General features: G+C 39.4%; 2 protein-coding genes across 13 annotated transcripts in view; one reads left to right on the forward strand and one right to left on the reverse strand.

Annotated features, from left to right (window-relative positions):
- Window positions 1-9,497, reverse strand: part of TMCO3 (transmembrane and coiled-coil domains 3) — a 35,314-nt gene extending 25,817 nt beyond the window's left edge. The window contains exons 1-4 of one of the 7 annotated variants that reach the window (XR_014183965.1): window positions 9,306-9,495; window positions 8,889-8,983; window positions 6,033-6,575; window positions 1,342-1,521 (exon numbers count right to left, since the gene is read on the reverse strand). Coding sequence is in view for 6 of the 7 variants with exons in the window: in XM_082051765.1 (XP_081907891.1) it covers window positions 1,342-1,521; window positions 6,033-6,479 (627 nt within the window). In the remaining variant the exon portion in view is untranslated. Of the gene's footprint in view, window positions 1-1,341; window positions 1,522-6,032; window positions 6,713-6,843; window positions 8,845-8,888; window positions 8,984-9,305 lie in introns of those variants that run through there. The other 6 variants (XM_082051765.1, XM_082051764.1, XM_082051761.1 and 3 more) reach the window with 6 other exon arrangements.
- Window positions 9,498-9,702: 205 nt separating this feature from the next.
- DCUN1D2 (defective in cullin neddylation 1 domain containing 2) overlaps window positions 9,703-25,930 on the forward strand; it is a 28,604-nt gene continuing 12,376 nt past the window's right edge. For 2 of the 6 annotated variants that reach the window (XR_014184037.1, XM_082052358.1), the window contains exons 1-4: window positions 10,449-10,916; window positions 12,472-12,688; window positions 15,757-15,925; window positions 18,297-18,427. Coding sequence is in view for 5 of the 6 variants with exons in the window: in XM_082052358.1 (XP_081908484.1) it covers window positions 10,836-10,916; window positions 12,472-12,688; window positions 15,757-15,925; window positions 18,297-18,427 (598 nt within the window). In the remaining variant the exon portion in view is untranslated. The other 4 variants (XM_082052359.1, XM_082052361.1, XM_082052362.1 and 1 more) reach the window with 4 other exon arrangements.

Consider the following 25,930-nt stretch of genomic DNA (forward strand, 5'->3'; position numbering starts at 1 on the left):
TCTATTAGAGCTTCTTTGTTCTAGCATCCCAGTGTTCCACCTTAGGACAAAACATGCTAGATGTTTCTTGCCAAGACAAAGAAGCAAACAGCCCTCCCGACTGCATTTCATTATTCCTTTTCTTTCATGAATAGAGAAACAAGCAGAAAACCAAAGAGGTTTTCTGACACTGAGGAAGAAGGATGTGTTGGCATTTTGCCAAGGAACGGGTGTTGCAGAAGAAACCTAACGCCTGGTCTCTTTCAAACGTGCCGTTATACCCCAGCAAGACAGAAGAGGGCACTCCAGCTAGCTCACCCCTTCCAGCTGTTGGTCCTTCTAGGAAGGATTCCCACTAGGTACAACTGCTGCGACCTAGTAGATACAAAATAAAAAGCTACTTTCAATTTCTCTCAGTTGAGCATAATTACCAAAAAATGGCCTGGTTCTCTACTATAGAACAACTGCTTTTTCTCATCAGCAGAATTCAAGAACTATGCTTGCATCAGAAATCAACCTGCAAATCAACAAAAAACCTTTCAAGGGTAAAAGTCAAATAAAATTGCAACCTGTGTTTATGTAAACAGGACCAATTTAGAGAGTCAGTCTCTCAGGACGGCACAATGGAACACTAGAATAAACCGATGGACTCCCAGCTCCAAATACACAGGGACTTACCTGAGGGACACTACCCATCATGCACCATGAAAGCAATGAACAATGCAAATAGGCCAACGTATGAAAAGCAGAGGAAGTCAAAAGTGGAGGAAAGCAACACCACAGACACATTTCAAGCCCTTACCTTGAACAACTATATTTTCCCAGACTGTGAAAACTAACTGCGGGAATTCTTGTTCTCCCATAACTTTCTCAACAAAATGAAGGGGAGAAAAAAAAAAAAGGCAGGGACTACTCTTCACATAGCAACTCAATAGCCTGCAAAGTCTAAATAATAAATATCACAGTCATCCCTCCCTGCTGCCAACAACTGAGATGTCATAATTCTCATGGGCTGTGTCAGTGAGATGAACCACACTTGTCACTGTCAAAGTGGTACCTGCAGGAAGGACCTTCAAATCAAAACTACAGAAATCACTAGTAAAAAAGAGTAATTATTCCTGTTTGCTCACTCCTAACAAGCAATCATTCAATCACTACTTCCTTGTTTTTAAAGGGAAGTAAAACAAAACATAGAGCCAAAAGTATTTGGTTTTGTTTGGTTTGTTGTTGCCTTTTTTTTTTTTTAAGTAGTCACTAAAATCCTAACAACTATTTAACACAAGAGAAATGCCTACGGTGCAAGTATCAACTACAAAAATAAATGCACACCAATGAAAAGATTGGGTCTAAAGCATCACTTACAGATTTGTTGTCATCAAAGGCATGCTCTTCTATTTCCTCTTCCAATCTATCAGCTGCCTTCCTGACATCTTCTAGAATTTCATCAAGGATTGACAGGCTTTTGTTTTGATGCTGCATATTCTTAAGGGCTTCAACCTGATGTTTTTCTGCTGCTAAGAGTTCAACATATTCCATTTCTTCCTGTTGAATTTTACAAAACATCAATTTTAAAAGTGCTGGCCTGGCTTAGAGCAGGAAAACATTTGACATAAATGTACACTTCTTTTGACACAAAATATCTTAAGTGGAATTGCAAAAGCAATGTAGACTTTATAACGGTATTTGAAGATTGCTTTCTCTTGTACCAATTTTTATTGGCAGAAGCAGGCAAGGAAAGCAACAAACAAAATATGCACCAATTGGCTTTTCAAATACATTAAACAGTAGAGCTGCCCCAAGGTTACAATCCAGAAAATACAAGAAAGGAATGACTTTGAGGAACTCTAAGAAACATTTCAGAGCCAAGTTTAGAACTCAGTGCTTTAGAAGGGAAACATAATAAACTTGAAAGCATAGCTTTACTAGCTACAATAAACAAATTGGAAGGAAAACACAATGAATCTTACTTTTATAAGCCATTTTATAAACATGGGAAGAGGTCTGTTTGCAGTTTTCAAAAATTACAATAACTGTGGAAACAGCTACAAAAAAATAAAAGCAGTTGAGAGAAAGTACAGAGGAGCAGTCAAGTACTCTAGCTGAGGTTCCTGCTCATGTTTCCCAAGAAGTATTTTCCCTATTAGAAGTACAATACTTGACTTTGTCCATCTTTACAGTTTGAATCTCTTATAAACTTCCACTAATGACTTCTTAAAACCATTTCTAGGCTTTGGAATTAAGAAAAAATGCTGATGTGGTTTGATATAGTGTAAAAATATTTTAGAACCTTCCCTGATAAAGTTATGATGTTTCAGGTTCAAAAAGAGAAAGAAAAGAAGTTTTATTCACTGATCCAGTCTGGACATAATATTACCCCTTCTACATGGTAACCAAGATGATAACCAAACATAATACTTTGTGTATTGATAGAGTATAATTTGAGGACTTTATGAAAAAAAAATATATATGATACTTCACTTTACATGACTACATTATTTTAAAATGCACTGGTTGAGAGAGAGAGAACAACTATGAATGAAGAAACACAGACAATGGCAGGTTTCTTCCTTTCAATTAGATTCAGGATGCTGAGAATATTCAGATGAGAAACTCTACATCTGTTCTTTAAGAGAGCCAATGTTATTACCAAAGGAAAAAAAAAGACCAGGCAAAAAATACAAGCAGTCTCTAGGTCAAACTGAATTCCCTGAAAACACAAGTTTGTCTCCATGTTAGATGTCCTGCCATACCCAGCTAGAAATCAGAATGTAGGTCTCTCTTAGGCATCTAAAATGGCCCTAAACTCCTATGCTTAAATAACTGGAAGTGTCCCCTCCTCCACACATCTGTGGATGGATGTTTTTCCTTTGAAACCTGCAAGAAGATGCATATAATTGAATCAATTCCTTGATGCCAAGACAAAAGTATGTTCAGTACAGCCCTGTAACTGTGGCTTAACCCTTTTAAAATCCTGACAATCAGATGAATACTTCTGGTCGTGATGAAACAACAGAATTGCTGGCTCTTGTCTGATGTTGTTTAGAGTAACAGTAGTTACACCAGCATGATGAAAATTACCCAGTTCCCAAAATAACTGGAGTTCAGAAAAATGTAACTATTAATGTGCTTGGCCCAATGTCAACTGCTTTAGTTCTTATGCAACACATAAGCAAAAGACATAGTCACTCTCATACAGCCTCAAGCAAAAACATTTCCTATTTGTTGTTCTCTGCTAGTAGACATTGCTTGAAAGATTAAAAAAAAACCCAGTCCCCGTATGAGCTGCAGATTCTTTACAGCAACATCTTAGAACATGAGATGGAATTGAAAAGGGTTAGATTCTTTCCCCTCAAAAACAGAACAGGTTTTGCGTGGAGGGAGCTAATCAGTCCTTTCTGCCAGCTGAGACAAACTGGCTGAACAGTTTGAGGTAAACTGCAGTAAAATAAATAAGGCTCTAATTTTCAATAAGTTCCATCTTTGAATAGTAAGGCAGAAGAGCTTTGAAAAAAATCTCAGCTTAACTGTAAATTCCTTTAATTAACGAAGACAAAGGCTTTTGTAGTCTATTAAAATAGCACCTCTGTTCTCACTCGCAGACAAGTGTCACAGCAGTAGGATGGGACAATCACAGAGAATGGTGTCCATGAAAAGGACAAGCCATCTCAAACAGCCTGCTACATGTTAAGCAGAAGTGCATCATAGTACAAATGCTGTTCCACAGCTCACACTGGGATTAGAGACATCTGATCACAAGGTACATATGAGTCAATCTTTAAAGCAAGGAGGATTGTGCACTAAACAGGAGACTGGAATACTTCATTTTGGTCATGTTTTTCTAGGTAAGATTAAGTAAGACTTTGGGGCAATGCTGGTTAACACCACAGTGTTGCTGTTGCTCTCTACTTTTTAACCACGGATGAAAAAAGCACATTCAGTGAAGGATGCATCTTTGCACTATTTGCGAGGTATTCTTACCATTTTTGGCTGAATATTAAGCACCCAAAAAATTAGCTGATAAGAAGTACATAAGGTGTTGTTGCATTTTCCTGAACCTATACACATGTTCATGGAGCAAGGGAAGGCAGAAGCTATCTTCAGTGCTTCTTCCTTCCTCCACCCCACCATGAATGGTTCCGCTACACCTTTTCCCAGCAGCAGAACCAGCAAGAAATGCATCAGACACATACATATCCCAATATTAAAGACTTCCAAATACTTCAGTGCGACAGAAATAAAATGAAGAGTCCAGCACCCTCTACAGTAATTTGCATCTTCCATTCAATCAGTGTTGAAAAATTGAAAGGATGTCTTATGAGTAACATCAAAGAAGTACTTGTTACAGTAAAATGAAACTGCAACAAAACTGGCCTAATGTTTGTCTGCTGAAGTAAGAACAAGTAAAAAAAAAAAGAAGTATAATCTCATGTAATTTTCATCTTTTTTGGCATGCATTTCCCCACTATGCATTGTCTCAATTTATATAACCATTGTAAGGTTAGAACAACAAATATTCTGTTTAAATAATTATGTGCATGACAGAAGAAGGAAGGGTGTAAAAGATTGCTTGTTCAAGTAAATACCTTGATATGATAACACAAAAAAATCCTACACAATCCATCTCTGCAGAACTTAAGTTTCGATGGAACACACATCTAAAATACATCACTATACACACAGGCCTCCTTTTATGAGAAAAACAAAGCAGCACACTTCTCAGCTTCAAGGATTAGATTGCTTCAGTATTTTACAGTAACATTGCCAAGAATTAGGTAAATGAAAAAAGGGATTCTGGACAGCTTCACTGCTGCTATTTTAAGAGATCTGAGAAGAAAATAAAGTAATTTTCATGACTATCACTACCATTTCTATGCAGCAGAGGCTAGAACTACCATTAAGCACCAATGTTGAAGTCACATTGAGCACTTCATTGGAAAACACCTAGATCCAAGCTACTCCCTATCAAAATTTTTTGTAATCCAGTCTTTGTTTTCATCAAAGAGACCACTCCAGTCTCCCAAGTCTGCATCCTAACTTCTATTACCACAATTCACCACACATCTTTCCTACAGAGAACCTCTTGCCATTTTGACCTGTCGAGATCTGCACACCTCTCACATAAATGCCCTTTAGAGATTCTCCCAGCTCAGATGCTGTATCCCAATTACATTTTTTTCCTTCTCTTACTGCCTTATGCAAGGGCAGCCTCCTCTTTTATAAGACTGAAAATAAATAAAATTCCTAGTATATTCCTTCAGTAATTGAGGGGTAGAGCAAAAAATAGAGGAATTTAAATACCAAATCAATTACATGACATTTTCTCTCAATGGGAGACTTTCAGCACACAGTCTGAGCACTACCAAGTCCAGTAGACACTGGCAAATTGTGCACACCCTAGCAGCCCTGCAGTGGCATGGGAACTCAAACTTTCCATGAAGCACTCGTGCTCAACCATTACTCATCTATGCTTTTCTTGGTAAAGTTATCTCAGCCAGCTCTTTCTTGGAAGCATTATTTTTCAAGCCACCACTCCTTAAGTTAGGAGTGCTGTACTGAGATTAAAAATCTAGCCATCTCATATTTTGCATGTCCATTTTACCCACATCTATACAAATACAGAAATTAAACGCAATAAGTCATTCTGTTTAAATTGTATAGTTTGGTTGAGCAATGCTCATTTAAAATGGAAAAAAACAACAGTTAGTACTTTGCCAATTTATGGCATTATTTCCACTCCGATAATCCCACTGGCTTGTCTAGTGTAACTGTGCTTTGTGTGCTGACTCACTTCTTGTATTCCTTCCCCTTTAAATTATTTGCCATAGGTCTTATGATTATGCTTTGCAATAAGAATTATTAACTACTAGTAAGTTTAAAGCTCTACAGCAGAATTACTTATAATTTTACTAATGAGAACAAATACTTCATTCAAAATCCATTTTAAACAGTAAACATTGCAAGTTTTATGGAGATCCACTTTTTTATTAAAACAGACTGAAATCATGCCATAATAAATTTAAAACCAAGTAGAATATTAATACTTTGGAACTAACCTTAATTGCAGCTTCTCTCAAGGCTTCCAGTCTCTGTCTACTGCTTTCTTTCATATTTACAACATCTTTGTAATCACCCTGTAGAGCTCTCTGGAGGCCATGGATGGCTTGAAAGACTGAGTTTTCACTTTCATTTAGCTCCTTTTGGAAAATTTCAAAGGTATGCACCTGGAAAAGTTTCTCTTCATCTGACAGTCCTGCATCCTTCTCAACTGCTCTTATAGCACTTTTTAGTTTGTTGAGAACAACATTCTTTTGGCGAAGAAGACCAGACAGTTTTCTGCAGCTCTCCAACACCCACTGCTTTCTCTGAGTGATAACAGCTCCTTTCCCACGGTGCAGCTTTATTGCATGTTTTACTACATCTTCATGTTCTGCAGGATTTGCTAAGTGGCCACAAGGCAGTGAAACCAACGTCCATAGGGAAATAAATCCAGTCGCCTTCATTCTTCACTTTTTATTGCTGTTGGGAGAAACTGATAATCCACAACTACTTAAAGCTTTCTGCTACATGGTTTCTGCATCTCCAGTACATATACCATGCTGCAAAAGAGTACCAATCAGTTATCAAACATGATAATGTTGGGCCATTATATCAAACAAATGTAGAAAACAAACCTAAGACTGCATCCTACACTATGATCTTTAACAGAATGTATATCGTCTCCCTCAGTAAACAGCTGTCAAAACAAGAAACAACCCAAGGTTATTGACAGATTTTTGTTTTCCCCTTGATTATTTTCTAAAGATCATATTGTTTTAAAAACACTGAATGGAAAGTTTAGTCATATCACATGGCAATCATCTGCACCTCTTAGATGAGACAAAAGCCATCCATGGGCTGTACTTCAACCTAGCACCAGAACTCCTCCTTCTTATCTACGAGTAAGTCTTTTGTATTTTTTCAAACCTATCCTAAAAAAAACGCATCATAGTCATTTGTTACTTATATAGCCCCGGAAGCATTAACACACTCAACTATACAAAACATAAGAAAAAAAGTGTAACTGAAACAGATTACATTATAAATCGTTCCTGTGAAAGAAACATTCCTACAGTAAAGAAATAACAGCAAAACTTCCTGGACTTCTGAGCACTACTAGTTTGGATCAAAGACATTCACCTTACAGGCTACATGGCCTTGAAGCGTGTTACTTCAAAGCTAGTTATTGACCCTCATGATTTTAAAAGTGTCATAAGAACACTAAAAGTAAAATAAATTCATTCATAACTTCATTTCCCAGAAGCTATTTGAAAATCTATATTTAAACTGCTATATTTGCTTTTAACAACCACCAGGATATAACCTCAAAAATAAGAACCAATTTCCCTCCCCCAGATCCTACAAGAAAATACTGACATTATTGTAAAATAACCAAGTTATATTTTCTTCAAAACAAATACACACAAAACCATGCACACCACAAATCTAAATGTATGTACAAAACATACATTCATCACTGAAGCATGACATTCTAAAAATGCACAACACATACCATGTATTAGTAGATCAATAGAGCAGGTATTTGCCTAAAACTTTAACTGCAATCTTGATCTCTGGGCCAAGAGTCTTAATCAAGAACCACCATATGGACATATCCATCTGGAAGCAGTCTGCCTAAGAAGGAATCTTCTTTCCCTATAATGCAGTAGCAGCTGTAATCCCAAGTATCCAAGCTAGCTATCATCAACGTATTGAAAGGGAAGATGGCAAGCACAGCCACATGCTACCTGGGTTTTCAAAATTCCCTCCCATCTCCGTTTCAGAGAGAACTGAGAAAACCTGTCTGTGGGTTGGTTTATTTCTTTTCAATGCATGAAATACAAGCCTAAGTATTTAGGTATCAATAGGTGACTATGGGCTAGGGTTTAACAACATAAAGAGCTAAAACATTCAAAATGAAGCACGGAAAGTGTAACTGAAGAAGCAGAAGTAAGTCTACATCACTCTAATGTCAATAAAATAATTAAGTTGAAATATTTTACAACTTTGAAAGGATTGCTGTTTTTAAGAAAAACAGGAAAAAGTAACAATCCTCACCACCTGACAAAATTCTGCAGTGATATTTAAGGAAATATTTCTCATGTATACAGAGTAATACTCTTCCTGTTTAACATGTTTGGGGGAGAGATTTTGCTGAATATATTACAACCTATTCCTGCAAGAAAGAAGGGGAAAAAAACGCCTCGTGAATATTCAAGCTTCCATTTGCAGAGAGGTGAGTAAAACACTCTACTGCACATCTTACACAGCATTATCAAACCACATCAACTAAATTCTGAGCAGAGATTTATACTAGTAAGCTTGCCCATTGTTGCACTGTGTGAACCTACCACCGTGGTTCAGGCACAGTACACTTTTGTTTCAGTAACAGTGGTTTTTTGCTTGGCCAACAAACACCATTTGGAAAAGCGTCACCTGGGTTAGCGCTCAAAAGCTCTTAAGGGAATAATGACCTCACACATAAAAATAAATGTCTTTCAGAGTGCAAGTAAAAAAACAAAAAACAACAAAGCAAAAACCAAAACACACTCCTCTCCACGCACCAGTAATTATCAAATCAGAGGGAACTCCTGTGCTTTGGAGTCCTTTTTAAACACCGTTTATTTTCTGATGGATTGCAGCTCATCTTCCCGATTTTTCCCTTCCTGAACACGATACGGCAGTACCGGATTTCATCCGGCTAGTATTAGACCCTGCCATCAATACGAGCCCTGATCCTCTTCCAAAACGCTTTGTGGGTCCTCCCACACCTGCCGGTTCGCCACCACCCACCCATTTTCTCAACCCGAGCTCCGTCCCGGGCCCCGCACGGCAGCCGAGGCAGGGGCGCCTCTGCCCCGCCGCGCACCCACCTGAGAGCAATGGCAGGCGGAGAGCGGCTCCTTGCGCCGCCGCCTCTCCTCTTCTCACGGGCCGGCTTCCGGGCGGCGCCTGCCGGTACCTCTCCCTGAGGAAGGCCGGGAGTGGGAAAGAAGAGAGAGAACGGAGGAAGATTAGGAGCGACCAGTCCCTTCCCGCCCCCTCATGGCGGCGGAGGGATGGAGGCGGCCGGCCCGCAGCCCACCCGGCCGGCGCTCCCCGCAGCGGTAACTCAACTTTGCGGCCCCGCGGCCGTAGGTCCAAACCTGTCGCCACCGCACGGTCCCCACTCCCCTGCCGGCAACCGCCCAGCGCCCACCTCAGAGCGGCGCCCGGCCCGGCCGCCCAGGGGAAGGAGACGGAGACGGCGGCCGGCTCCGGGCGCTGCTTCCTCCCTCCGCCCCGCTCACCTGAGGAAGAGAGCGAGGCCGGCAGCGGCCAGGGAAGCGCGGCAAGGCCGGGACGGCGACGCGTCGAGCACCGAGATAAAGGGGCGGCGGCCGCTGACGGGAGGCGCCACGGAGCCCTGTCCTTGGTAACGGCCTCTCCCGCCCGCGCAACGGCCGCCTCGCTCACCCTGCGCCGGTCACCGCGCGCCCGTGCGGCACCTTTAAGCGCAGAGTCGGACGGGAGCTGTAGTCCGAGCGCCTCCTCGCGGCGTGGGATGGGAAACGTAACGGTGGACTCTTCCCTCCGCCCATTTCCCGCCCCCACCTTCTCCGGCCCTCTCCGGCGCGGCGCACGCCGGGAGGCGTAGTCCCCGCTGTGGCGCTCCCGGGCCCTCTGGACACCGCCTCTCCCCGCGGGCGGCGGTGCCGGGAGGGCTGCGGTGCAGGGAGGGCCGCGGGCTCCGCCGGCGCGAACCTCAACCCCGCGCTCTGCCTTTGCGCCTTGTCCCTGGAGCGCGGCCGGCGATAGGCGGCCAAGGCGGGCCGGTGCGCGCCTGCGCGGGAGGCGGCGCCGGGCGGTGAAGTTGGTCAAAGCGCCGGTGATAACATGGTAGGTTGTTGGAGCGGGGGCGGGGAGGCAGAGAAACTGGGGAGCGGGGGGAACCCCAAACAACACTCAACAACCCTCAACTAACTGGGCTAGTGAGCCGAGCACTCCCCACACATACCCCCCCGTGTCTTCCCGCCGCTCGGCTCCGCTCCCCTGCCCGGGGGGACGGCGCCAGGCGGGGGGGCTGGGGGTGAGGAGGGACGAGCGGCCAGGCGCGCACGGAGCGGGGGACACACACCGTGCGGAGTTGTCCTCCCGCCGGGGCCGGGAGCGGGGAAGGTCACCGGGGGCGGGAGCTGGGGGCGGGGGGGAGGAGGACGGGGGCCGGGCGGGGCGGGCGGCGCCGCGGGTATTTCGAGCGCCGGCAGCCGGCGCGGCGCGTACCTTTCCCTTTTTTGGGCTTTGGGCCGGCGGGGCAGGTTGTCGGGAGGCCCGTGTCCTTCGCTCCCGCCGCCCCGCCTTCCGCCACGGGAGGGTCCATCCCGCCGGCTTCCCCCCCCATCTCCGCCCCGGGACGCGGCAGGTGCAGCGGCGGCAGCGGGAAAGGTGCGGTGCAAATTCCCTTCCCGGGGAGGGTGCGCAGGGGAGCGACGAGGCGGCGGGGCCGGCGGCGGGACGGGCGGCGCTGGCAGCGGCCGCGCTGTCCCGGGAAGGGGCTCACACGGGGCCGCCGCAGCCCGCGCGTTTTGCTGCTTCGGCGCTTCCTTAGGGTTTGCGATGGGATGTCATTAAGATTTTAGAGAGGACTCCTAAAACGTGACTCAGTCGTGTCTTGATGCGAAGTACAGCTCCTTGTCTGGGTTCCTTTAGCGAGAAGTCTCGCTAGAAACACGGCTGACAGACCTTCCCCCCTGCTCGGTGGCGAGTGTATCGGTACCACTGTCTGCTATGCAAGACATTGAAACTGCACTCCATGGCGGAGTAGTAGCTTGCATAGTCGAATGCGTTTCTTATCTCTGATTTCTTCAAATAACTCGGTGTTTCATTTTGAACCTAGAAAAAAATATCCTGAAATGCCTGGCGTAAGTAGACATATAAGAAGACACGGTTTTTACTTTGGAAGTGTTGTCAGAGGCCTCTGTTGTGAAGCAGTCGTCACTAAGTTTGTTGCTGAAAATAAGTTTATGTAACTGAAGGAGATTTTAGTACAGAGAGACTCTCATAGTTAGACCTTAATGAAAATTGTGGGGGGAGGTACACAGAGCTTGCAGTCAAAGGATTATTGTGTATTTTCTTGTCAAAATAAGTTAGAGTTATTTTTGCAGCTCTTTTCCAACTTTACATGTTTCTTCTTGCATAAAAATAAACTTGGCATGTTTCTTCTTATATAAAATTGAAAAAATCTTGTAGGAAAGACCAAGGTCCTTATCTTGTTTACATGACATATTTCTTGTCTCAGGACCATCTGCAGTCAAGATGTCACCATCCATATGCGTACGAGAGATAACAAGTAAACTGAAAGATGGTCCTATGTTTACTGCTCACTGAATCACGATTCAGTTTTTCCCCCTGATATTTTAAGAGACCAGTAAATTTGCTGTTATACCTGATGATTTAAGCAGTAGTGAGGAACTTAAGACAAATTTCTCAGCTTAATTGTGGGCGCAGAGCATGTGTTAGAGTGTGATTTAACAAAATTGGAAAGTTGTCAGAATATAATAAAAAACAGAGTTTGATTTAAGCTGTCTCCTTCCAGTTTCACATAAAGAATAATGTTAACCTATGTTAATAGCAAATTTGATCCCTATCAAATCCCTGTTCCAGCATCCTGGGGTTTCCACAAGTTTAGGGATGTTGTGTAGATATGGTTGCTGCAATTAACTGCCATTAAGAGGAACATCTTATTGGTTCTTCTATGCCACTGTAATAGGCAGTTTTGCTGTTTAGCATGTTAATAGTATAAACATCTTTTTCAGAGTTAAAGTTTTAAATCACATTTACAGCAACTTTATAGTCTCATTGTAACATTCAGCAAATCTCTGACGTCTGCTTTATCTGTTTTCTTTTTGTCTTATGTCTTCTGCTGGCGATGGTTTCTAACAAAAATGTGAGAAAAGCTTCTGCCTTTTTCAGCAGATTTCACTTTAAATGATTAAACTATGTTCTTTGTTGCTTGGAAAATATTACAAAAACTGCTAAGCAGTTATTCTGTGTGTATGAAGGACTTATACAGAATCTGAGAATAAGTTGTGCCTTTGTAATTCTTGTTTGTGTAACCACTAGGCATATTTTTCAGAAGATAACCATATTGTTACATGATAAAACTTGTGTTTATTGCTGTTACATAACAGAAAAACTTAAGCATATGTGAGCAATAAAGCAGAAATACAAATTTATTACTGCTAGAATATGTGCTGCTAAAAATGTATATATAGATGCTGTCATTTCAATTTTCAGAAGAAAATGCTGTCTTTTTAACTGCAGAAGAACAAGGCTTTGTCTTCCTGTAACTCTGAAGTGAGAGTTGTCATCAACAAGAAAACTAAAACCTTTTAAAGATAGGTGTTAGTAGTAGAATGCTGAAACAAACTTCTGGATTAGCTTCATTGCCTTTCCTGCTTCTTTTGCATCCCAAAGCATAAACTTAAATCGTCTCAGAAGGACAAGGTCCGCCAGTTTATGGCATTTACCCAGGCTGGTGAAAGGACTGCTATATACTGCTTGATGCAGAATGAGTGGAAACTAGAAGTGGCAACAGACAACTACTTCCAGAATCCAGACTTGTACTACAAAGAATCCATGAAAAATTCAGTAGACAGGAAGAAATTAGAACAACTGTATAATCGATACAAAGGTAAGGCTTGGGTTTTTGTTGTGTGTGTTTTGGTTTTGTTTTCCTAATTATTTTGTTTGGGTGGTATTTCTGCTTTTCCCTCTGCCGTTCCTAAGGACTTCCAAGGCAAGATCGCCAGCTTTCGATTCTCACTCTTTACAATAGTGAGATAAGAATGAAAAAGGTTTTAGGTGGTCTTAATGTTCAGAACACAATTTCTGTATGTATTTCTGTAGAGTTTAAAGTAAATTCGCAGTAGGAAATTAAACCTATCACAGGGAAATAGCATCAGCTACATATGATGGAAAGGAGAGCAAAGCTTATTACACATCTTATTTGATTTATTGGCAGTGGCTGCTATTAAATATATGTAGAAGGCACTTTGTGTGGCAAAATAATACATATGATTCTTATGCTAATATTTGGAGGAGTTAATTTTGTGCAAATATAGTTGTGTTTCTATACATTACAATAAAAATGTTTCAGATAATGTTACAGCTAGGAGTCTGACAAAACAGTCGAAGAAGAAAACTTAAAAAACTAGTCCATCCTTATTTTATTCTTTGTGATGGTGTATTCCAGCAAAAGTGATGTGCTTGTTCAGAGAGGCTTGGAGGGAAAACTGCAGGGGAGTGGATTGAAGGCAGAGTTGTTTCTTTTCCATTGTTTTTTATTTTACACCACTGTTCAAAAAAGAACAAAAAATAAAAGGAAAATATAGTCATGTAAATATATGAATGTACACAATTCAGGTAACTGCTTTCTGAAATGTGGCTGTCTGACATGAATGTGTACATCGTTCTTTACTTGTCAGAGCAGAGTGGGCTGCAACCATTACCAGCCCCAGCTGAGATCCATACGTCTTGTGTTTTAAAAAATGAACTCTTAACAATTATTCAACTATGATTTTATGTACTTTTTTAATTGCAGTATATGGCATGCTTTGTACACACTTTATGCTCTTCTTAGGATACTGTTTCCACCTTTTTTTTTAATCTTTAGATTATGTATTCTATTTTAACTATAAACATTTTTCAATGTTTCATTATTATATGATAATGAATTGTGTAGGGACAAAGAATCAGCAGTACTAGCATTTCCTATGTGGAAAAAAAATCTTAACCAGAGAATCACTTTTTTGATTTTTTTTTTTTTTTTTTTTTACTCTATGTATAAGATATATACATATCTATATGTTTTCTTGCTCCTCATATGTCAGTCTTAGAGATTGCTGAGTCTAAAAATATATACAAAATCGTAAATGCTACTAAGAATATCTAAAATGAAAAAAATAGCAAAGGTTATTTATCACTCCTTGTTTTCTAGCAGAGGCAAACTGCACCACTTGGCTTTTGTGAAAGAAAGTCCAGTCAGCTTTATGTCCATGTTTTGGTTAGCAGCACACCTTCTCACTTCTAGCACTTTAACACTTGAATAAAGTTGTAAACTTGAACAAAACCTTTGCAAGATTGGAGAGAAAACAATAGAAGCCAAGCACCTTTCCTTTTTGCATCTGTAGCTTAGACCTGAATCATTTGCCTCTCAACAAGGAATTCCTTTGTCCTACAGGGCCTATAGAATACTACATACATATTTGAAATCCGAGATGAGAGCTCTTTCATTTTATGTGCTTTGTGTAACTTTTCTTATCTGTTTATCAAGCAACTCTATCAAAACAACGGTTTCATTTTTGTTCCAAGTTACCTGGATGATGTGAAAGGTGATGATAAGGATGAAACAGTCTTTGTTGAAATCTATCAGAATTTTTCAACACTCTTTGCCTTTAGTTCTTCAGTTACTCCCCAAATATACAAGAAATGCATTTTACATGTCTTAGAATTAGATCTGGCATATAGTATAATAGACATGTTTACTTGTTATTCCTGTGCAAAGGTCACTGAATTATACCATGAGTGTAAATCCTTAATGGATATAAAACTTTGCTAAATTAACTTCCTCTCTGCATTTCTTCCACTACATTGTTTGGAAAAGAGACCTTGGCTTAACCACCCCTCCTTCTCATTTAGAAAAAAGAAAAAAAAGTTTTCTTTAGACTTGATTTTTTTTTTTTAATGAACTCATCGGATAAGGACTTAAAAAATAGCATGATTGAAAATCGTACCAGCTTAAGGAGTTAATCTTAAATTTACTTGAAGGGTACTTTTCTACATAGCCCAAACTTACAATACTGACATATTTTTCTATCAAAAGCTGAGAAAGACAGTTTTGTAGTGTGTAAATTGTCAAGCTTTGAAAACTAAAGGTATTATTTTGTTGTTTAGTGGTTTGTTTTGGTTTTTTGCCCTCCAATTTTTAAGTTTGCATGCAGGTGGTTTAGTTTGTGGGGTTTTTTTCTTTCTTTTTTTCTTTTTTTCTTTTTTTTTTTGAGAGAGATTGAGAATTTTGTTACAGTTACAAAATTGTTACAGTGATGTGTAGGTAGTTACCAAGTGTGGTTCTGACATCCAAAAAGGTAGTAAACTTAGTATTACTGAAACATAGTGTTTCCTAGGTTGTGTTGTTCAGGTTAAGACCTGTTATGCTAAGGCATTTTTGAGCAATGTTTTGGTGGTTTCCCTGACTTATAACTAAAAACCAAAGATGTCTGAGTTAGTTGTGGTCTTTAAACAATTATGGTAAATTATTGTATATCCCTATCAGGAAAAAGTCTGTGGGCTCACTTGGTAGGTGTTGTTTTATTTGGGTTATTTTGTTTTGGTTTCCTTTTAAGTCTTAATACATATTAACCAACAAATATATTGTACATTTTGATGTGTTTATCAGCATTACTGGTTTTAGATATAGTTAGGCATCTCCACAGTTAATTCAGATCTTTCATAGAGTATTGGAGAGAAGACAAAACTGTTTCATTGATGTTAGCTGATGAATTTAGGAAAAAGTTGTAAACCAGTTTCTAGGTAAGTTTGCAGAAAACTTAATCTATTTACAGATACTTTTCAAGTTACTTCTAAAATTAACTAGATTTCAAGTGAAGACATTTGTGAAGCTTATGAAAGCTGTGCACATAATTATTTGTAAATATTTTTTGTAAGTAATTACAATTCTCCTCTCTGTATTTTGAACTGCAGACCCACAAGATGAAAATAAAATTGGCATTGATGGAATTCAACAGTTCTGTGATGATTTAAGCCTGGACCCAGCCAGTATCAGTGTTCTGGTTGTAGCGTGGAAGTTCAGGGCAGCCACTCAATGTGAATTCAGTAAAAAGGAATTTGTTGATGGTATGACAGAGTTGGGGTAAGTATCCATTTCTGTGTAGTTTGAAATATAAGGCTTGAACTTGGTTTACATTTAAAACATTTTAAATTGAATTAAGTGTGAAGCTTCAAAAATGCCTGTAATGTCCCGTCTTCCTTAAGCTGGTGCTTTACTACAAAGGCTTTAACAATGACCCCAGTAAGGGTGAAGCAAAATAATTCCTATCTGTACAGCAAGGAAAACAGACTGATCTATTAATGTAATTCATACAAACAGATACATGGCTGTGTAAATGTTTTGAGTTGGACTGTGTTAAAAGCTCAAAGTCACCAGAGATGTATGAAGGAAAAAAAAAAAATGTTCAGTCACTGTTGAAGCAGAAAAGAACCTTCAATTCTTTACCTTATCACCACCAAATGCAACATTTTTATTTTTTCCAGTTTTACAAACCATAGTTTTCTCTTACTGCCTTGTATACTGGATACTACATTTGTACAGAATATCTATAGGAAATTGAAATAAAAATGGTGGTGTTGGTAGTAGAAAAGGTTGTTTAGTTTCTCTGTGATGTAACCATTATATATATATATTTTTTTTTTTTTTCCTTCCTGGATTATGGAGCTGTTCTGGGTAGTGGACTTTGAAGTTAAACTACATTGCCTCTGTTTAGCAATAAAGTCAAGCATTTATCACCATATCTTTCCCTTGGAAGAGATGCAGTAATATAAACAGGTGTCAAAGTGATTTTTATTTTTTTGAACAGATTGCATTAGATAGGTGGAGAATTACAGTTTATTACTTGTGCGTATTTTTTGTAGCTAAATAATTTCATTTGACTTTAGAATGGCACCTTATCAATACCTTTATACAGTAGACCAACTTCTTGCAAATGGAATAGTTCTTTCTTGAGCAAGGACTCCTAGCAGTCAGTTGTTACTGACCTCATCGGTTATTGACTTCTTTCTAAGCTTTCCTTTTTACATAAGGGTGTTGAGATGAACTAACAACTGGTATCATCTGAAGTGCACTGCTTCATTTTGTCCCTTTGGGTAGAGATTGTAAGAATAATTATGATTTTCTAGCCATGGACAGCAATGAAGTGCTCATGCTGTTATATTAAAAGCTGCCAACATTATTTGATACAACTGATTTAAAAGGTTTTGTTAAACCAACTGTGGCTTCTGGCTTAGATTTTGTTTTGCAACTATTGTCACATGGTTCCTATGTCCTCAGGACTGTCTCTGATACAGTTCCACAGAGATCTGTGATTTTTACCGTTTTCTGTTCAACACACACTATTGTGTTCTTGGGAGCATCATCTGATCATACCTGCTTGCCACTGCTATAGTGCTTCTGGAGAATTTTGAGTGATTTTGTTACATACTGGAGGTGCAGTGTCTGTGGTTTTTAGCATTGCCCCTGTTGTTAACTGGATCAAGTTTCCATGAAACTGAAGTTCTTGGAGAAAGACTATTGGCAGTATTCTTTATCTTTTTGCCATCAGGTAGAGGCCAGAAAGGTACTTATTTTTGTCTGTACCATGTCATACGGCTAAAACGGAATCTGCATTTTATGCATTTTGCTGTGGTTATCCATCCTTTAATACAATTATTCTTGAATCTTTGGAATAAATGCAAACATTTAGCTACTGAGAACTTTCAAATGCAAGATGTTTGTTATGATAGCTGCTTCTCTGAAACCTATTTCCTTCACTTTGAGTTTCTGGGTACAATTCAAAATACTGGTAATATCCTATAAGCCTTGAATATTCATTTGATTCCATGGCATGAGGGAGACCCTTTTTGTTGAAAAATTGCACCTCGTCAGCTTAAGTTCTTTCACTGAACAATGCTCCAGTCTTGTGTTATTAAGGGATATGTTTCTGCTAGAATCTCGGTACCTTGATTGTATCTTAGCTTGCCTGTGCCAGGCTCTCAAACAGTTTATCACCCATTGAGTTATTGTCAAAGGTTCATTTTTTTTCCTAAGTTTTATCCACAAGTGTTCTGTGGTTTAAATTTAAGTATAGTGTGCAGCTCTTCTTATATGTAGAGCAGGGAATAAGTAATGACTATCTAGATGGAAGCAAAAATCCACACCCTTGTGTTACCACAGCTATAAAAGCAGAAAGGATAGCAGATTGCAGTGGGGTTTATATGTTCTTTAAGAACAGAATAACATCTGCTGTTTGAGTTCATAAACTCATCAAGAGACTGAGAAAAGAAGTTAGACCACTGAATCCTGTTTGAGTCGTGTACTTAATGGATGGCTGTGTATAATGTTCCACTTACAATCGTTTAGTAAAGACATATAAGTGTTTATTTTTAAGAATGCTATCCAGAAAGAGACTCTGTTTTGAACTTCTATTTTACTCTAAAACTAGACAAATAATGTAACCTCTTTTGAACAGGTGTGACACCACAGAAAAACTAAAAGCGCTGTTGCCAAGACTGGAACAAGAGCTAAAGGATCCAGCAAAGTTCAAAGATTTTTATCAGTTTACTTTTAACTTTGCTAAAAACCCTGGACAAAAAGGTCTAGGTAAGTAGAAAAAAATTGAGAAAATATCTACAGACAGTGAATTCCAAATACTTTTGATACTCATCGATAATTGCGTAGCAAATTCATTATTGATTTATTTAACTGACTTTGCCTCTTTCCTATCTTCTTTCAATTCATCTCTTCTTTAATGTCCGCTTGGTACAGCTAAATTAATGGAGTTTTCTGCTAGTATTGATATTCTCTATCCTCTTGTCAAAGGAAGTTCCTGCAGTTCTTAGAGACCTGTCAGATTAAACAAAAAAAAAAGGCTGAGCTAGTGAGCTCCTTGTGATTTCCATTTTGTTCAGAAAAACTGAAACAAGATGCCCATTTTGGCTTAAAAAGAGGGAGAAGACTGTGGGCAAAAGTTATTATTCCTTGAAGAATTTATAGTTTTAGCTTACAGTTTTATGTAAATTTAAAAAAAAAGTATTATGGACTTGGATCAAAGCTAGTGAACAGAAATAGGTATACTGTTTATAAAGTGTTAAATTATTATTCTTTATAAATTTTGAGATTTGTCCCGATCCATGCCTTGTATTGCTGGAGTAAAACAAATATGTTATTTAAATTACAATGTTTTATTCTCTTCACAAACTAAAGATATTTTTTATTTGAATAGATGAAAAAAAATGTAAGATGAAATCAGACATCCTTTTAAATTTACATTCACTTTCAAAACACACTGTATAGGAAGGAATTGAACTGGGAATTGAACAGCACCATGCCATCATCACTGTTCTCTTTGTGCTGTTGGTAAGAGGAAGCAGGGGGTTTTTAGCATAGCCACTTTAACTCTGCAGCTGCGTTACTTGGGAAGCACATTAGTAAGTACTTTTTCTCAAAAATTACTGGAAGAGTAGTGAGATGGAGGAGCAGAATATTGATTTAGACCTTCTCAACCAGAGGCATCTATTCCACGTTCTTTCTTGGGAATTACTTTGAGTAATATCTCTTGTCTTTCCCACTGTCTGTCTTTCTCAAAAAAACTGTGGGCAACTTTAGCCAGCTTCCATTTTCCTTTATTTTTTTGCAACAATTTCATTTTTCATTACATATGTCCCTTTTTCATGGGTCACATGGCACCTTTCTAGACATGAAAATGAAATAGTCTTATAGTGGTTCTCTGAGGCTGGTTGGAATTCAAGTCCCTTAGTAGTTGTTCTTTTCCATGCTTCTCTTCATTAAAAAGCCTAATACTTTCAGATTGCAGAAAAGGTAAGTCAGTTACAGCTGAGGTTGGAATTTATGGCATACCTAAAGAAATATTACAAATCACTTCCTGCTTAAATTGGATCAGTTCCAACATGAAACTCGTGTACTTGGGAAATATGTCTCAAAAGATTTTCACCTAAGCCTGTACGAGGAAAGGAGGAGGGAAGGCAGCCCAGCCCAGATTATGGAACTGAATGTACTCTTTACTTGACCTGAGGAGGAAAAAGGAAACTTAACTTGTTTTCCATTACTTCTGGTATGGAAGGCCTTTTCATTTGTAAGTCTGTCTTCTCTGTCATGTAGGAATAGTACTTTCTGGCAATAAGACACCCAAGTGTCTTCTTGCACTAAGAGTTGAAGTATCAGTGGGAGAAAGTAAGAAGTACAAAAATTAAAGTTAAGCTTAAAATAAACTGTAGAAAGAGTTGATTAGAACTGTTGCTGATTTCAGTTTTCAGGAATTTTAATAAATCTGGTAATACTGTGCCTTAGTTTCAAATAGTGCTTAGTTCTTACATGGCAGTATTTTGATGACATTTTTCATCAGACTTTTTCTGCTTTTGCAAAGATAATTCTAGATATTAAGGAAATTCTAGATATTAAGTAAATATAAGCAGATGCCACTCCTCTTATTTCAGTGGAGATAGGCCATACTTCTGTCTGGTGTGAACTTGGATCACTGTAGGTCGAGTAGAGAGTGCTGAGCAAGCATATTGACTAATATGACGTTTTTGAGTGTTTTAGGTCAGTGATAGCTTATCCAAATAAAAATTAACACTACATAGGTTTGGAGTTGGAATCTTTTCTGGGAGCAGAGAGGTGGAGGAAAAAAAGTTTACAGGTTAACGTTTACAATGTACTGATTTCTGCTGTGATTATTCTAAGTAACCTTTGTTCTCTTTCAGCAAAAAGGTGTTCAGCAGGAAAAAAAAATATAGTTATGTTACAGGAGTGTCTGTATGAGCTGAGAATTCTAGTTGCTTCAGCTACATTTAATATAGGCTTAGGTGCTTTTTTATGTTGCATCTTCTTCTCTGTATACACTATGTATTGTCTACTAGAATGACAAATTGTCCGTCTTCTCTCCCCCTCTCTCCACAACTAATGTAAAACTCTTTTGTATTTGTGTCCCAATGTCAAGTGTGCCCTATTGTCAAGGAGGTGTGGGAATTTATCTCATCTATGTACAAAGTCTCTTTCTTTCTTGCTAAGTTTGGAGCCTTGGCTCAGGATACTTTTATGAATTCAGTCCAGGTAGTTAAACAGTCTGTAGTTAGATTTGTTACCAAATGAGCTGCTATAAATCTCTGCCTAGATCATCTTAAGGTGTTGACCTCCCCTTCTTCCCCACATAAACATTAGATAAAATCATGGAATAGTTTGGGTTGGAAGGGAACTTCAAAGGTCATCTAGTCCAACCCCCTGCACTGAGCAGGGACATCTGCAACTAGATCAGGTTGCTCAGAGCCCCATCCAGCCTGGCCTAGAATGTCTCCAGGGATGGGACATCTACCACCTCTCTGGGCAACCTGGGCGTGTGTTACCACCTTCACTGTAAAAAATTCCTTCCTCACACATAAACTGAATCTCCCCTCCTTTAGTTTAAAAACACTACCCCTTGTCCTATCACAACAGGCCCTGCTAAAATGTCTGTCCTCATCTTTCTTACAGGCCCCTTTTAAGTACTGAAAGGCCACAATAAGCTCTCTTTGGAGCCTTCTCCAGGCTGAACAACCCCAACTCTCTCAGCCTGTCCTCACAGCAGAGCTGTTCCAGCCCTCTGGTCATTTTTGTGGCCTCCTCTGGCCCCTCTCCAACAGGTCCATGTCTTTCCTGCACTGAGGGCTCCAGAGCTGGATACGGGATTCCAGGTGGGGTCTCACCAGAGCAGAGCAGAGGGGCAGAATCACCTCCTTTGACCTGCTGGCCACTCTTCTTTTGATACAGTTGGCCTTCTGGGCTGCAAGTGCACGTTGCTGGCTAATGTCCAATCTTTCATCCACGAGTACCCCTGAGTCCTTTTCCGCAGGGCTGCTCTCAATCCCTTCATCCCTCAGCATGGATTGATATCGGGGGTTGTCCCAACCCAGGTGCAGGACCTTGCACTTGGCTTTGTTGAACCTCATGAGGTTCTCATGGGCCCGCTTCTTGAGCTTGTCCAGGTCCTTCTGGATGGCGTCCCGTCCCTCAGGAGTGTCAGCTGCACCACTCGGCTTGGTATCATCCACAAACCTTCTGAAGGTGCACTGGATCCCGCTGTCTATGTCATTGATGAAGATAGTATAGTACTGGTCCCAACACAGACCCCTGAGGTACACCACTTGTCACCGATGTCCATCCAGACATTGAACCATTGACCACTAACTTCTGGTAGTAACATGCAGTGCTACCTAAGTATAGGATGCTGCTAAACTATTGCTCTAGCTGCTTGCTGTAAAATGTTTCTGGTGACGTGCTCCTGTGATAGTGCTTGCCTACTCATTCCCATCCATTCACATTTGAATTATGACTTGAAGGCTAAGAGGCAAGTTTATGTCAAGTAGGGATAAAAGTGAATGGTTTTAATTAATGAAGTGGAAATCATCAAAGGAATTCTTCCCTAACTTAAAGAATACTTTAGTGTGATTTTTTTTTTTCTGAGATGTGGAGTATCCAATACTTCTTATTACACTTGGAGCTAAAATCACCAGCTCTGGTAGTTGTGGCACTCACTGTTTAGGGGAGCGATCTGTAGGCTAAAAGAATATTGCTTGATTCTCAGGTGTACACATGACTTTAAATATGCCTATTGGAAAACTAAACAAACTTGACATAGTGCGAGTGACGAATGGGAAATTTTTATTCTTAGCAGATAGTTAATAAAAACTTTTTCTAAAAGAAGACTTATAATTAAAATGGTCCTTCTGTTGGATCCTTCAGGCTAAGTGCTAACACATTTTTTTTAACAGAAATAACTCTTAAGAATAGAGCTCACCAGAAAAGTGTATGTGATAGGCAAAGATGACACATTTATACAGTTATTTTTCATGTTTATTATCTTAACATATTGAAACTGGAAGAAATTACTGAAATACCTCTAAAATGTCCAAATAGCAATGCTTTGGTTATGAGTCATGTTCATTGCTCTGTCGGTATTTTAATATATTACAGATTAGTGTGGGGTTTTCTTTTTTTAAATCTATTTCTGCTGTTTTGAGAAGTGATAAGCAGCAGTTATTACTTTATTTTTTGTGCCATCTCCCCTGAAGAATATCAGGAAATACAGTGATTCATGGGTTCCTTTTTAATATACCAGGTGGTCTTTTAAATTTAAAGACAGAGAACCACATAGGTAATGTATTCCCTTGTGCCAGAGAGGATCAGTGTCTACCAAAACCATTCCTCGCAGATGGTTTTCTAACCAAATGTTCAGTGGTATGCTAGCAGCATGTACTCACTTGCTTTTTCAGCTTCAGTAGTTATAAGCAAGATTTGAGATGTGATTGGCAGTGGTCCTCTGGCAGAAAAAGTTTGGGAGCCACTGCCTTCACATAATATAATCATAAATTTCCAATCACAGGTCTCTCACATCCATGTCAGTCCTCGCTCAAACCTGTTTTAAGATATTTTTTTTCTTTTTCTAGCATATAACTTAAATCTCTATTCCTAGCTTCTTCAGTTCAATATGTACCCCTCCATTTCCTTAGAATTAGTAACAACTTTTTACATATTGGGCAACTATGTATGTGTCTTCCCTTAGTCTTTAGACTGAGCAAAACCAACTATCCTTATAAATTTTATCTTCCAGATCTCTGGTATTGGAGTTGTATCTTCCTACTCTCTTGTCCTTTGCAATCTAATTGATCTTTCTCCTGTCTTGTAGTACCCAAACGGGCTAGATATCTTCCATGTGCCTTAGATATTTTGCTCCTTGTTTTCCATCCCGTTATTAAGTTTCTGTAATTTATAGCACTGATACTGTTGCAGTTTGTGATCTGTGGTTTTATTTGGTTTCTGCAGAACTGGAATGCACCCAGTTAATTATGATCTTGTATTTCTGCAGTCACTTATTCCCACTGGCTGTATGACTTTGCACTGCCCTTTAATTAAATATTTCTTATTTACTTCCAAGTGGATTTCCAATTTGTCCAAATAATTTTTAGTCCTGCTCTCTACCATGCTACACTTTTTTCAGTATTTGTATAAGTTACAGATTTTGTAAAAGTTTTCTTTGTTTTAACATCTGAGTTACTTAAGCATTGGACAGTGTTAGATACAGGACTGACCCCCATGGACAAGTTATTTCCAGTTTGGTAAGGAATCACTGAGGTTCTTCTAGAAACATCTTCGACCTCGCTGAAGTCTCAAAGATGCAAGGTGGCAGTTTGAGGTTGTTTCAGCATCGTGACATGAATTTTACCATGTCTTGCTTTACTTTGGGCACTAGCGCTTTCAGACTGAATTTGTAAAAGTTGTTTCTGAGTTTAACTGTCGGTTTTCATTGAACCTTTTCGCCTGGAGCGTGCCTTAGAAAAAAAAAAAAATCTCAGTGTATCCAAACATTTCTCTTTTGGGAAACACCGGCAGGACACATAGTATCTTTTATTACACCAGTTGCCATTTGTAAGGGAGTGGGAAGGTATAGAAGGTCTTCTCAGAAGGTTTTTGATAATACCCAACACAGTTGTCTTCATGATGCAGTGGATTTTGCCCCAGGAAAGCAGTCTGGGGGAAGGTTTGTGAGTCTGCAGTTTTGTGTTTTATTTACTTTTAGAATAGCCTGTCTTCCATTGCTTTTTATTTTCTTCTTATTCTACAGTTGTCCTCAAAACCAATACAAGAAGTTATGCCTTTATGTAATTAGCTGAGAAGAAGCCTCTCCAATAAATTAAGTTACATCTATTCTGTCATTCCCCAAAATAGGCACAGGGTTCAGTACACCGATACTCATTCCTAGAAATAGAACTGCCTTTTATAGGAGTCTCTTTTCCAGAGTTTGTGTGGTCATACTAGGGAATTTTTATTTCTCTTTATATCTGCAGGACTTCTGTCTCTATAGTCTCATCCAACCCAAATGTTTCCATTTATTTTTTTAGCTTAATATTGTAAAATATAATAGTATGTTTCAGTCTGGACACAGGCAGTTTAAAGATGGAGAAGTAGTACCAGTCCCCCTAGGTGGTAGCTCATGTAAGTGGTGAGATGCAGGAGGCAAAAGCGTATTGCATAAGATCTACCAGGATTTTCTTTGAACAGGAAATTATGTTCTGTTTAATGTTACTCGGGACCTAACTGTGAAGTGTCTTTCAAATACATCTGAATAGATTCGATTATTATCTAAGGAAAAGGTGGATGCTTGTAACTGTTAAGACTAATGTTCTCTAAGCAGTGGACAGAATACAGGAAAAAAAGATAGCAAGATTTCAACACAGCAGTGCCATCTCAATGGCTGCGTATTGGACCTGGCAGGCATAATATTTAGATATATTTAATTTTATCTAAGTGTTTTGTATATATTTTGAGAGAATGTAAAAGGTGCAATTTATTAAGGTCTGGTTTGTCAGGAGACTTTTACAAAGAATTATTATGGATAATTCTGATTCTGTGTGTTTAATCTGCTCTCTCTCATGTTCTCACTACTGTATTTAGTACAGTAAATCTTTTAAGTTTTGCATGGTGCAGATTTGGAGAGATTTATCTCACCTACTCCCAATTTTGTAATTTTTTCTACTGCAGTCTTGAGTAAAATTTTGCATCCTAGCTCTTGATCAATAAGTGCACCAAAGAATAGGATTATAGATCTTTTGTCATGTTGTATACAGAGCAGTTCAGATTTCTAAGGACACTGTTCAAGCTCAAAACAAGGCCTTAGCCCCATCTTTTTTTTTTTGACCCTGAACCTGATGCTTACTGTGAGTCTCTTAATGGGTCTCCCTTTGAGCCCCAAAAAGACATGTTCAGGAGATTCCTCATGCTCAGGAGTTTCCTACAGTTTGTTTCAGCACCGTGGAGGAACTTAATGCATTTTTTCATGGTCTTCGACTTTCAACATGGAAACAAAAAGCAGATTTGGTCCTTCATCATTCCTTTGTGGTCCCTTCGCCTGCTTGCTGGCTCAAAAGGTTCTGCTTCCTTCTCTCTGCCAGTTTCCTGGGATCAAGCAAGAGATGATACATGAGGAGGGCATTCAGACTTGAATCAAATATTACCTCAAGACCAGAAGAATGACTATCTTTACATCCGGTATGTGGACTTCAAGGAGGTTGCATCTTCTATGAGCAGATGAGTATAATGTGCCCTTTTTAATTG

This window comes from Streptopelia decaocto (genome assembly GCF_964273445.1).
Source record: "Streptopelia decaocto genome assembly, chromosome: 1".
NCBI classification, from domain to species: domain Eukaryota; kingdom Metazoa; phylum Chordata; class Aves; order Columbiformes; family Columbidae; genus Streptopelia; species Streptopelia decaocto.